This window comes from Neolamprologus brichardi, chromosome 22 (assembly GCF_056152115.1).
Source record: "Neolamprologus brichardi isolate AB-2024 chromosome 22, ASM5615211v1, whole genome shotgun sequence".
In the NCBI taxonomy this organism is placed as follows: domain Eukaryota; kingdom Metazoa; phylum Chordata; class Actinopteri; order Cichliformes; family Cichlidae; genus Neolamprologus; species Neolamprologus brichardi.
In genome coordinates this window covers 25,463,429-25,477,567 of record NC_142124.1, presented here as the reverse complement: position 1 = coordinate 25,477,567, position 14,139 = coordinate 25,463,429, and the positions used below count along the sequence as shown (strand labels likewise).

General features: G+C 40.2%; 1 protein-coding gene across 6 annotated transcripts in view; it reads right to left on the bottom strand.

Annotated features, from left to right (window-relative positions):
* LOC102794632 (receptor-type tyrosine-protein phosphatase U-like) overlaps window positions 1-14,139 on the bottom strand; it is a 257,206-nt gene that overhangs the window by 172,649 nt on the left and 70,418 nt on the right. For all 6 annotated transcript variants that reach the window (XM_087835513.1, XM_087835515.1, XM_087835514.1 and 3 more), the window contains exon 2: window positions 5,806-5,934. In XM_087835513.1, the coding sequence (XP_087691639.1) occupies window positions 5,806-5,934 (129 nt within the window). The remainder of the gene's footprint in view (window positions 1-5,805; window positions 5,935-14,139) is intronic.

The window sequence follows — 14,139 nt, the reverse complement described above, 5'->3', positions numbered from 1 at the left end:
CGCAAAATTTGTCTATAGATAGCAAAATATTATCAAATGAAAGGGGAAACAAAAAGCATAAAATGCTGTGGGAGGAAATTGCTCTGAAAGTCAATTTAAGAAGCTCATTTATGTGGCCCATCCAAGAGTCCAAAAACACTTAGTAAATTGTCTGTTCTGGATTCAAAGGCATCCCAATAAATAAGGGCTTCACAAATCCGTTAAAAATTGAATATAAATTTTAATGTACACCTTGGTTGATTATCTGGAAAAATTTTGGTCGTGCCCACTCTTCTAAGGTATTCTAAGGAAAGATTTTTCCAAAATCTTTTTACTAAATATACAGTGTGTAAGATGTCAGTGCAGATTGCAGTTAGCTGAAGTTTTTGTCAGGCAAGAAAGAACAAGAACATTCAATTGTTTTTAATTTGTTTGATCTGAAAATAATTTTTTTATATCCTCTATATTTTAAAACATTTAAATAATATCAACACAAGCAACGAATCAGGAACAACAAACACATATGTGTCAATTCAATATCTTGTGGGGTTTTTTTTTTTTTTTTTTTCGTTTTTCCTTTGAGTCCCTTCAAAACCTCAAATTCAACTTTAGTAGTTGTACTCAGACAGCAAAGTTATTCTGGACTGGATTTGCCCTGCAGTTTGTCACTCTCTAGGTAGACTGTCAATCCACTGTTTACCTCGGTAAGGTGAGTCATTGAGGATATCCTGAACCTTTCATTAGTAAGATTCAGCGTTGCCTTTTTTCTTTTTTGTTAGCTGCTGTTAGCCAGAGTGACTGATCCATCATTGAAGTGGATCAAAATTGTTGGAATCTTTATCACAGGGAAAGCGTGATTTTAATGTTAGGTTCGGGACTCAAGTCTAACATCACCCGACATAACTGAAAACTAGCAGCAGTTCTTGTTTAGTCAGCAGTCTGAAGATGTTTGTTGCTAAAGACCGGCCACATTTGTGAAACATGATTCGTTGGAGGTGAGACATTCTTCCTAGTCACGTCAATAAAATTTGGCAGGGCAACAGGGGGGTTCAATAAACTGGTGCCCACTCCTATGTATTTTTCATGGATTAATTCTAGTTCACAAGAAGGAATTAATTTGTTGGAAGACGTAATTACACACTATGCTATGTATGTTTATGAGTACATTAGAAGTGTCCTTTTTTTCCTATTTAATCACCTTAAAAAAATTACCTTTAATATTACATGTAAGTAGCCCTGCGGCAGTACGCTGCCTCTCGCCCTAAGACAGCTGGGATAGGCTCCAGTGCCCCCCCGCAACCCTGAAAAGGATGAGCGGAAATGAATGGATGAATGAATGGATGGATGGATTAAATGTAAGTAAATATTTTACCTACCTTTTTAGTGCATTTTAGGTGTGAGTGTATATGCATTTCAATATGTGTGAGGCTTATAAATTAGACCTGGTACATACATGAAGAAATTGTAACTCCTAGTGTTTTTGTTTGGAAACACCTGCCTGCTACTGAAAACAGGGCGAATAACACCTACAACACTGAACCAAACTGTACATTTACCAAAACAGTAAGCTTAATAAACTGAAATTATTTCACCTAAATCAAGTGAAGAAGAAGAGTGGGCGATAACTTTCTGTGTGAGTGCAACCTTGCTCACATTACAAACAGTCATTTGTCCTATTGTTTAATAAAAAATATTCATTACTGCAGCTTTAAAAAGCTATATACCTTTTCTGCATTCAATCTAAATGACAAAAACCCTGTGAAAATCAGTTTGAATTTAGAGCCACAGTCAGAAATGCTCGTTTAATGTTCTGCAGCATATCTAAGAACCTCTATTCTTCACACCAAGGGGCATTTTGGGTATTTCATTCAAAAGTGAATAGCTTTCAATAAAGGTGTGAAAGAAGCCAGAATACAAGAATTCATTGGGCCCCGATTCCTCACAGCACATTTGAATGGCATACAGTAAAATCAAATGCCTTCCTTAACTGACTTGCAAAACTAAATAGTGCACTGTGCGTATAAGGCAGTCAAAACACACTATTTGCCATACAGCTCGCAGAAGGTGATGAAGGTCACTGATCCCCGAGTTATCATTTGCAGCAGCCTATCTGAATATTGTTTTCAGCGGCATGGCCAAGCACAAATTCTGCTTTCCTGCTTAACAGCATCAAAGGTTTGCGGCTTATGATTTAAATCAACTACTGCTGCTGGTTTACTTGTTGTTTCTGCTGCATTTCAATCAAACTCTGACTATGGCTAACCATGTTAATCTGATTATTTTTTCCTTTTGCCCTTGTTGGACTGCCATGCTTGACAGTTGGTATAAGGTGTTTGTGAGGTGTTTAGGTTCGTTTGAGGTGTTTTTGCTAAATGTGGTGTTGTGTATTAGGAGTATTTCTCCACTTATGTCCAATCAGTCCAAAGGAAATGTTTCCAAAAGTGTTGTGGTTTGTTCATCCTGTCATGCTGTTCTTTTTAGAGGAAATAACTTTGTCCTGGCAAACCTTCCAAATAAGCAGTATTTGTTCAGTTCTCTTGTAATTGCATTGGATGTTTATTCTGAGATGTAGCTCTTGGGCTTTTTGCAATTTCTCCTATGTTTGACTCTCATTGCACAGTCTGACCTTAGGATGACTTTGATATGAAGTCCACTTATAGGAAGACTGTGGCATTTTGCTAACACACCTGAATGTTCCAGACTAGAAAACTACCAGAAAGAAGCTCTGGTTTTATCGGGTGGTTGCACTTGCAGATGATCAGTTAATCGAGTGGACAAGATTAGAAGCACCTGGCTGCTACTTACCATCACATTTCCTCATGAAGCACTAAGGTCATATTAAGTTTTTCACAGGACTTAAGCCATAAAATGTCATATAAGGTTTCTAACATTATTTCTGATATGCAGTACTGCAGTACTGTACTCTATCAGAAATCTTTCTGATATAAGCCTCGTACACATCAAATAGCTAAATCTCCAGCTGCCAGATATTTGGCAGCTGGAGATTTAGCTATTTGATGTGAGTTTTGCAACCTGTTTTATACCAAACTGACAACTTGAAAAGTCTGGAAATACAAAATATTTGGCAATATTTGCCACATAACATAACTTTGAATTAATAAACATTGTAGACAAATACACATTAAAATATATATTATGTTTATTCAATTCTAGAACTACATTTACTTGCAAAATCTTGTGGTTGTTTTGGGCAAAACATTTGAAAATATCTGTCATAAAACTAGCAGCAACATGAGTGTAGCTCCCTTTTCTTCACACCCTCCCCAGTTGAGAAACCATTGAGTTATCCTGACAGGATTGCTCCGAAATGGATTAAGATTTGAGTTTTGGACCGGAAGTTCCCCTCCAGAATGACAGAATGCCTCAAACTAATTTGCGGGAAATTTGTTTTTATTAAATATGTCATTATTTTAGTGTGAACATCCACAGAGTATAATGAACCATCTGGAAAATAACACAGCACATAAAAGCAGTGGCAAGCCATTTTATAGCTGAATGGTGGGTTATTCTGCATTGTGTGCTTTTGCACAACAACAGTACTGTTTATAGCTTGGTATCTGGGCTAGATGGTAAATGCCTCCCAATGTGAGCCTTGTGGGGCTCACATTGGGTTTTGCAAAATAAATAACTCAAGTATCAAGAACGAGACTGCAAAGCTAAGTGGGCTGATTGATGCTTTTCCATGAGATTGGAGTTTTAAATGTGGGTGCTGTACATTTTTTGTGGTTGTGTACAGCACAGACAAACATTTTTCTCAAGGCTTATGGCACAGAGGTGTGCCAAAAATAAGACTAATGAGAGGCCAGAGGAGCGAACGTCCATGCTGGAGCCAGAAATCTTTCAGCGACTAAGCTAATGGTGAATAAGAGACTGGCAGTGGAAGCTGGAAGACCTGCAGGGATCACCTGCAGCTTTTCACCTACTTGGTTCAAATATTCATTAATTACCTCAGCAGCCTTTGGGATATATATAACATAATGTCGCAAGGAACTGCAGATTATCATTCCTACTGATGAGCAATAATTTTACCTCTTAACATCAGTGCACCTCTGGGGTCGGATTTAGGGGCAGAGTTTGGGTTTGTCATAGATTTTTCACATATTCAGAACATCCAAATGAAAAAGCTTCTAACAGAAAAAAGATAGAATCTAAAAACTGTATGAGACTTTACTTTTGATAACATACTATGTAGAATGTGGCTAAAACACATTGTTTAACCATTTTACCCAATCGCATTAGATCTATTATGTGACACCACACTGCATTAGAACCCTTATTTACCCTTACCTCTAAAGAACCCAAATTTATTCTGATTTTAAGTGGTCTGGAGGAATAGTTCTCAAGCTGGTCCCTGAATCAGCAGTTTAAGTTTGTTGTGGACTCTTATCGCAGTACTTAATAGATGACTTAAGTGTGAGTTCTGTATAGTTTAGCTTTTCACTCTACTGCATCTGAGTTATTTCTAGTTCTGGCTTTTGTTATTCCTAGTCTCATCTGTGTCTTACCACCTGCATCTGCTTTGTAGTTTTTCTTCAAAAAATTGTCAGTTACAAGAATAGGGTAAGCAAAACTGAAGCAAAAAAGAAAGAAATGTTTAAAGCATTATTAAGCTGCACGGCTCGCTGCGGCTGTAAGCCAGTAAGTAAAGCCAGCAATGGACTGTCAGCACTTTCAGGCTTTGGAGACAGCTGCCATTAAAATGACAGAAAGGAACCTCCTGCGGGTTAGGCTTGTTAATTTTAAGAATACTTCTGTTGGTTTATGAAGCCGTTTAGGACCTAAATACACTTCTGAAGTGCATTAAGAAACATCTCCAGTGGTCTGGGACAGATCTGCCTACTGTGTCCTATCTCACTCAGCTGTTATAAACTGGGTTGAAATGTAAACTTGTGTTCTTATCTGTTATATTATTGTTAGTCCGTTAATTATAGTCAGTTACACTTTTCTCTTTCTTGTTTCTTATACACAGTTTTCAGCTTTTCAGCCTTTTCTGTCTCTGCTGAACTACTTTGAATTGCTTATTGCTTTAGAGAGGATCTACAGACAAATACACTTCCCTTAAGTAGTAAAAAGCCAAGCCAATGATGTCTAAATGAATTCTACCAACCACAAACCCTGTATACAAAAACATCCTGCTGCTTTCCTCTGCCCATTGCTCACTTAAAAATTGGTATGCTGTATATTTGCAGCAGAAATTCTTTTTTAGAAGAGCTCAAAGTACTCGGTGTAGAGCAGATGTTCTTTTCCAGCTGCTGCTTTTCACACATGAGAGCTACCCAGCGTGAGCACACTCTATAACTGGTCTGGACTGAGCTGCTCCACTGCGGCAGGTGTGCAATAAAATTGTGATCAGTGACACAGAGACACTAACACAACTACACTCCTGCCTGTCAATGGAGTTTTTGGGGTCAGTCTAAAGCTGGATTTATGCCACTGTACTGCGGTAAATGTTAGATTCACAGTTTTACAATTCTGTTAAAACACACACCAATGTGTCAATAAGAAGGCTGCAACAGGTTTGGCTTGCTGCAACAATCTGCCTGTACACACCAGCGGTTGTTAGACCTGAATTTTTGCATTGTCCAAAGGTCCACGAAACGTTTCTCTGTCATGTTGGGAGAAGTACTGCATAAAAGGATGTTTCTTTTGTTTTTAGTTTGTTTGTTGGCCCGGTCATGAACAAAGGAGGAACTGTGTGAGGGAAGATGAGTATGTTCATGTTTTTAAATCCCTGAATGTGTGAACAGACTTGTGGAAATTGTGTTGGTGTCAATGACTTTAACTCTGACACCTGCAGAAGCCTACCTCGCAAAAGATCCGGAGTTGGATGTGGCCAGTTGTAGGTCCTGATCAGCTGCCAGTCAAAGTCATCTTCTTGGCCCTGTCGATATTCACACAGCCCAGGGTCCGAGTCCTCATCAAAGGTGCAGCCAGCTACAGCAAGGGGCAGAAAAAAAGCAAACTGTTTCACAGGAAGTAAAAAGTATGAAACTCGTAGCTATCAGCAGTGTGCCTTTGCAACTTGCTACCAGAAGAAAACTGGTGAAGGAATGCATCACAGCCTCCATTATTAGTTATATCACCACAGGCCCATTGTAAATGTCTAAATGCATCAGCTCCTCTAGAAGCTCTGCAGCAGTAAACTAAATTGCAGCTAATGCTTGGCACCAGGCGGTCGGCATGAAATGCCTATCTCATCTTTTCCCTCAAAATCTATCACCATTTGGTGCAATTAGCCCTGTGGTGTGAAAATGACACAGTAGCCACAGGTCACCCAAAGCCACAAATAATGGGCAACAGTGCCACAGCAGCGAAAGGGATTCTTCAGCTGATGGAGGACAACAAGCCCAGCTCTCAGCCTGTGAAGGTGACCTAACCCTAGCTGCCATCTAATGGTCACATTTACCATTGTGCCATTATCACACAAACCACAGGCTTTTAGAGGCACCAGCCGGGCTGTTAAACGAGGGGTCAAAAAAATGACACGTTCTAGTTTAACTGGTCAGAAAACACAGGTGCACATGAGAAAATGTAAAAATGAATACTCTGGACTTGGGAGGACCAATTTGCGATCATACATGCGTGTTAGCCATATGCTTCCATAAAGAGTCACAACTAACAATTATCTTTTTTATTTCTCTCTAGATCATTCTATCAATTCTTTATTCAGTAAACGGAATCACAATTTCCCAGAGACTCTGTGAGATTGCTTGTGGTACCCAAAAAGCAGTCTAAATAGCGAGATAGTTTCAAAATGACAGAAAACTCACAACAGAGAAGCCAGAAAATGTTTGCTGCCAATGTAATGACTTAATTATCAGAATTGTTTCTGTGGGTCGACTCGTGGATGAATCGCTTGCAGAAAAGCATTGGTTTCATTTCATTTCATTATGTAGCCATTGGTTGTCTCCAATATGGAAACAACGTCTGAGTAATTGCTCAGATCTTCATCATTAACTGTGGCTCCTTGGGGGTAGAGGAATGATGAAGAAACAAAAACTCTCGAGTGCTGCACAGGTATGAAGATTCACATAAACAAGAAAGCAGAATAAAACAGAGAGAGTTAGGATAAAAAAAAGATTTTAGATGTGCACGCTTCCAGTTTCCTTGTGCTACAAGTAATTGGTACTAGCAATGACCTTTGCTTTTAGCTTCAAAAAAAGAAAAAGCTAATCAGGCTAAATTTGATTTATCATGACCTACCTAGAGCAGCTTGCTTGTGCCCAGTTGCCCAGGCAATGTCATTATGTTTTGAAATTTTCAATTCCACGTTATTTATAATGGCATCGTAATCAATAGGGCATATAAATGGAGCAATAACAAAAAACCTAACTTGGAATAATCCACAGCTTTCCTAAGGTGACTTTGTCAACAAGGTCCTTGTTTCTGCAGCCCGAGCAGTCAAATCCAGCACAAATGGAAAAAGCAGAAATGAATCTAACCAGTGCTTCTACAGACTCAAATGAGTCTCCTCAGGTTAAAAACAAAGTGTGATCTGTGCAGCTCCACCTGCCCAGAGAGTAGTAGCATGGGACCTGCTGCCAGAGGGTAGCTTAGAAATAATGGTGTGGGATGCAGGGGAGATACTCATTTATAAGACATACGGTGAAGCACCAGCCTGTCACCAATCCTCTGAAATAGCCATTTCTCAGTCTGGCCCTGGCTTAAAGACAGGCCTAACGCTGTTCTGTCTAACTACAAACACCCTGAGCTCACTGCAGTCCCAGGACCCTCTTCACTAACAGATCGTATTAAGGCTTGGCAGCCGTGCTGCTGGTGTTAAAGAGCTACTCTGACTCTGTGCCAGCTTCAGCTTAATAGCATCCCGTTTGGCTTGCTCCCTCAATACTGCTTTTGTCTTGTGCGTAGAAGCTCCATCTGTTTTCTGTAGTAATGTATATGTTTTGAAGTCAGAGGAAGTGTTGGATGTTGCATTAAACTAGCAAGGCAGCTAATTTTGGACCACTGCTTTCTCTGTTCCTGCTGACAAACAAATATCACCACCACACCACCAGTGAACTTCCCCACTGCCCCGGCCTTCTTCCCCCTCTGCCTGCAGCCAAGCAAGTGTTTCCGGGTGTGTAAGCATATCAGAGCCTTAATTGCCTCCTGAGTACGGGCTGCTTGTTGTGCTGCGTCGTGCCCGGTTATCTGAGGATGAGAGGGCTGGGCAGTGGAGCGGGGTCTGCAGTTGAGGCCTGCTTTTCATTGAAAGCCCTCCAGCTCCAGGAAGAAACGTCACCATCAGACACGTTTCACTGACTCCCCTCATTAAGGCTCATCCTTCCAAGTCTCCTTTACTTTTTAGCACACGCGTTCCCCTCAATGCCCAAACGAGCTTCTCTGGCAGCAGGAGGGAGAGCCCATGTAATTAGAAAAGCCACATGCGTTCTGTTGAATTCATAGTGATGTGTCTGTGTGTGGACAGCACACGTCAGACACACGCATTAGCTGGGTGCGTTGGCTGTTTTGATGTTTTCTTAAAAAATGACTAAAATTATAATGAATCTGTCAATGTCCCACAGGCTGAAGCTGTAACATCAATGGGAATTATTTGTGTTCATCACAGCAACGGTGAATATGGCCAATGTGAGTGCATGATTGCTGCTTTTTACAAATAATATCTTGAATGTGAGAGAAAAAAACAGCCTTTAGAATGCTAATTGCTTATCAGAGGTGAGCGCAGCCCTTTTAGGCACAGTCCCAGAGCAACGTAGGACCTTGCAGAGCACCAGTAACACCCAGAGATGTGGGCCCTGAGGTAACTTTGTGAAAAATTGCCACATCTGACAAGTTCCTCAAGGGGAGAACAATAAAAAGGAAAAAATGAATAAAATATGCAAGAATAAGGCAGTTGCCTTTTTAAAAGGTAGGAGAGGTAAACACGACCTGAGCTTGTTCAAAGATACAAAACAGAGAATATGTTATCTGTCTGGGTTCCCCTTAGAAAAAGTATTCAGGGACACCCAACTTGTAACTATGGACTGTTATAACCCTATTAAAGCAGACATTTCAATTATCAAGTCATCCATTATCCAAAGCTTGAGGTTCATTTTGAAGTCGCTCCTTTGCTCCAGGCTTAAATAGATTGCAGTGTTTCATCAGATCCCACGTTGGCAAGCCATGAAATGTGTTTTCTTACTAGTTTTGTATGAGACTGATGCTCAGAGAAATCCTCCTAGTGTTGTATGGTGTGATTTTGCCTGAATTCCAATAAAAGTAATCCTTCTTATGTGTTTTTAAATGTGTTAATAAATATCATGTTCAGGCTTCTTTCTGTTTAGGTGGCGGTTTAGAAAAGCAGTCGTGCGTTGTAGTTTTTACCAAATGTTGGCAATGGTACACTTTGTCTAGGGACTGTTTTCAGTAGTGGATTAATACTCTGCTGTTTTTGTAGCTTTATGTGACAAAAGAATACACAAGAAATCCATATGGGGTTTTTTTTTCTTCGTCTTACCATGAGGTTTGCTTACAATAGCAGGAGTATAAAGTATCACCTGTTTCAAAATTTGAAAACATATTTAATGTAATGATTTTCAAACATTGTCATTATTTTACATTGGTTGAATGCAATAACCTACAGTAAGCCATTATGTGTGTGTAAAGCAAACTAATATGCGCAGAATGTCAGTAAAATAAAATAATTCACCTGTGGTTTCATATGATTTAGCATTGCTTCAGAAGCAGGACATCACAATGCCATCACGTTGAATATTCACAACAAGCAGCCAGGGAAGGTTCACCTTGTGCTGCCCAAAAAGGTTCTGACCTGTGGACACCTGTCTAGCACCAGTTTAATTGGCAGCAGATCCTTTGCGTTGCGAGTGGGGCCTCCGTGGATTTGACTTGTTACAGTGGATCCTGTTAACCTGGCCTCCAAACTCCCCTGATCTAAAGGGCGTGTGCTCTTAACCTGGCAACAGAAGTGAGATAAGTTGTACCTGAGGCGTTTTGTTGAGATGATTGTCCTGAGGGAGGAGGCTGCTCAGCAACAATGAATACCATGTCCCAAATGTTAGTAGAAAAACATTGCATTGTAACAAGATGATTAGTATTCAGTTCACTGGGTTTTAATACTAGAATAAATGTAAAAAAAAATAAAGATTTTATTCATCAAATAGTGAATTTTGGGGTGTGTATTTATTTATGCCTAGAACCACCAAAGATTATTATCTGCTTAGTTTGTTCTTTGTTTTTGTCATTTATTGCAGCTTCATTTCCTGATATGTTTCCCATGATTTTATTCTCATTTTTGACTGTGTTTGCTATCAGAATTTGTAATTATAGTTATTATTTAAAGTTTATTACCTGAGCTTCAGTTTTCTTGTCCTTGTGTGTCTGTTTTGCCTTTCTGTGTTAGATGCTCCCATGTTTAGTTTCCTGATTAAGTTTGCTAGTCTCTTGTCTTGTGTGTGATCTGTGTAAATGTGATTCCCTTGGCTAGTCAGTGAAAAGGGGCTGGATGTGATGAATTTTCAATATTCTATTTTTAAATGATTTATTAAAGTGTGTTTCTTTTTTTTTTTTGTCAATTGTGAAATCATTTTTTAAAAGTATGTGATGACGTCTGCAATCTGAGTTAGGCTCTATTTTTAAACCTTTTTTACTGACACGTTATCGAAAATTCATATTTTACTTTTGCATCATGTTCTTCTTCTACAACCCCAATTCTAATGAAGTTGGGAGGTTGTTTAAAACGTAAATAAAAACAGAATACAACGATTTGCAAATTGTTTTCAACCTATATTCAATTAAATACACTACAAAGAAAAGATATCTCTCATTTTGAATTTGATGCCTGCAACACGTTCCAAAAAATAAAACTGGGACAAGGCAGCACAAGACTGAGAAAGTTGAGGAATGTTCAAAAAACACCTGTTTTCAACATTCCACTGGTGAACATTTTAATTGGAAACAGTTTGTCATGATTGGGTATAAAAGATACATCCCCAAATGGCCCAGTCGTTCACAAGCAAGGATGGGGCCTGAGCTCATCTGAGATGGACTGACTCAAAATGGAAAAGTGTGCTGTGGTCTCACGAGTCCATATTTCAAATTGTTTTTGGAAATCATGGACTTTGTGTCTTCCAGACAAAAGAGGAAAAGGACCATGCAGATTGTTATTACAGCAAAGTTTAAAAGCCAGCATCTGTGATGGTATGGGGGTGTGTTAGTGCCCATGGCATTGGTAACTTGCACATCTGTGAAGGCACATACATGCTGAACGGTACATACGGGTTTTGGATCAACATATGCTGCCCTGCTTGTCCCCTCAGCAGTACAATGCAAAGCCATATTCTGCATGTGTTACAACAATGTGGCTTGTCAAAAGAGCTTGCAAAGAAAAGCGTCTGGACTTCTTTAAGTTACTTGAAGACGTTTCACCTCTCATCCGAGAAGCTTCTTCAGTTCTAAGGTCAAATGGTGGAGAGTCCCAGATATAAACCTAGTGGGAGTATCCCCCCACAGAGGGACAAAAGGACCCCCTGATGATCCTCTAATCGCCTGAGCCAAGGTGTTGAACTGGGTGTGGGTCCCAATCAGCCAGAGTTTCGGGTGAGTTCATTGTGAAACCTGGCCCCACCTTATCATGCGAATTCCTGAGGTCAGATGGCCCAGGATGTGAGTGGGCGTTAAGGCGTCTGGGAAGGGATCTCAAAACTGGATTATAGATGGCAGAGAGTTGGTGTCGTAAACCACCGCCTCTGTTCAAAGATGGTCACTCACAGTGGACATGGATGGCTTCTTTCACTCCTCTTTCAAACCATCTGTCCTCTCTGTCCAAAATGTGAACATTGGCATCCTCGAAAGGCATTGGCATATATATCTGGGACTCTCCACCATTTGACCTTAGAACTGAAGAAGCTTCTCGGATGAGAGGTGAAACGTCTTCAAGTAACTTAAAGAAGTCCAGACGCTTTTCTTTGCAAGCTCCTTTGACTACGATGACCTGGATGACTGAGAACCTTCACAGACAACAATGTGGCTTCATAGTAAAAGGCTGTGGGTACTAAAATGGCCTGCCAGTAGTCCAGACCTATCTCCCATTGAAAATGTGTGGCGCAATATGAAGTGCAAAATATGACAATGGAGGCCCCGGACTGTTGAGCAACTGAAGTTGTAGATCAAGCAAGAATGGGAAAGAATTCCACCACAGCTTCAACAATTAGTGTCCTCAGTTTCCAAACGCTTATTGAGTGTTGTTAAAAGGAAAGGAGATATAGCACAGTGGTAAACATGCCCCCGTCCCAGCTTTTCTGGAACATGCTACAGGCATCAAATTCAAAATGACGGAAGGTTTGCAAAACAACAATAACATTTATCAGTTTGAACATTAGATATCTTGTCTTTGTAGTGTATTTAATTGAATATAGGTTGAAACTGATTTTTATTTATGTTTTACATGCCGTCCTAACTTTATTGGAATTGAGGTTGTACAATCAAGGTAATAAGCTGCATTAACTGTATGGATGTTGGGACTATGACCAGTAAAGGCAGAGAGCTGGCTATGATGGTGAGGAAGAAACTTGTAACTTGAAGGAAGAATATGTAAATTGTGTTGTGGAGGTGAGGAGTGTCAACATCATGACTTTGAAGGTGGAAATTGAAGGGGGGATGTCCAAAGTTTTCAGTCATACCACAGGTTGGCAGTCGGAAGAAAGAGTGAGTTCTGGAGTAAGCTGAAGTAGGGGAACCTCTGGGTGTCCCCAGGGGGAATGTGATTGGTGATTCGAGCAGACTTTAATTGGCATGTAGGTGAAGGGAACACAGGTGACAAGAAGGCATGGTTTTAAGGAGGTTTTAAGGAGAGAAATACATACGAACAGATGGTAGTGAAATTTGCAAAAAAACAGTTGATATAATGAACACATACTTTAAGAAGAGAGAAGAACATATAGTGACATATAATAGTGGCAAAACCTTAACTCGTCTTAGATAGGAGACTGCAAAGTGGTGTCAGTGCAGAATGACCCTCTGTGTAGCAAGTTTGGGGGGAAAGGCAGTCACCTCAGATGACAAATCTGTGGAGGTATAGAGACGTGCAGGAGAGCGAGCAGTGAAGTTTCTGACCAGACTGTTTAACACAGTCTTGGAGAGGAATGGAGTAGAAGTGTATTGGCACCAGTTTTAAAGAGAAAGGGCGATGTGCAGAGCTGTAGTAACTGCAGGGGGATAAAGCTGATGAGCCATACCATGAAGATATGCGAAAGGGTTGTTGAAGCTAGGCTGAGAAAAGAGATGACGATCAGTGAGCAGCAGTGTGGCTTCATGCCAAGGGAGTACTACAGATTGATTTGAGAGGGTTGGGGAAGTATAGAGAAGGTCAGAAGAAGGTTCACTGTGTCTTTGTGGCTCTAGAGAAGGTACGTGAATGGGTGCCATGACTTTCTCATGCTGTATGTGAGGCTGGGGCAGGACATGTATTCAGTTCAATTCAATTTTATTTATACAGCGCCAAATCACAACAACAGTCGCCTTTATATTGTAAGGTAGACTCTACAATAACACATACAGAGAAAAACACAACAATCATATGACCCCCTATGAGCAAGCATTTTGGCGACAGTGGGAAGGTAAAACTCCCTTTTAACAGGAAGAAACCTCCAGCAGAACCAGGCTCAGGGAGGGGCGGCTGATCTGTCGTGACCGGTTGGGGTGAGAGAAGGAAGACAGCACAAAAGAAATGCTGTGGAAGAGAGACAGAGATTAATAACAAGTATGATTCAATGCAGAGAGGTCTATTAACACATAGTGAGTGAGAATGGTGACTGAAGAAGAAACAGTCAATGCATCATGGGAATCCCCCAGCAGAAAGACAGGTTGGAATGAGGACAGTGAGACAGTGGGGAGTTGTATGGTAGGAGTGACAGATATTTTCCTTTACATGAAATAATCTAAATGATTTGAAAACTGATGCACCCATAAAACTTGATCTAAAATTTTGGTTTGTCAAATCTAGCTCTTAATTAGAAAACATTGGGGTAAAATTATCAGCATGACTGATAACTGAATGACTTTGTCATTCTGGCCATTGTTGCAGATAAGGGGGTCAAAATCACACCCTCTTTTCCTGTTTTATTTGCATCTTTTCTTTCAGTACTTGAAGGTTCTGCCAGCATCTCTATGGAAGTGAATGAG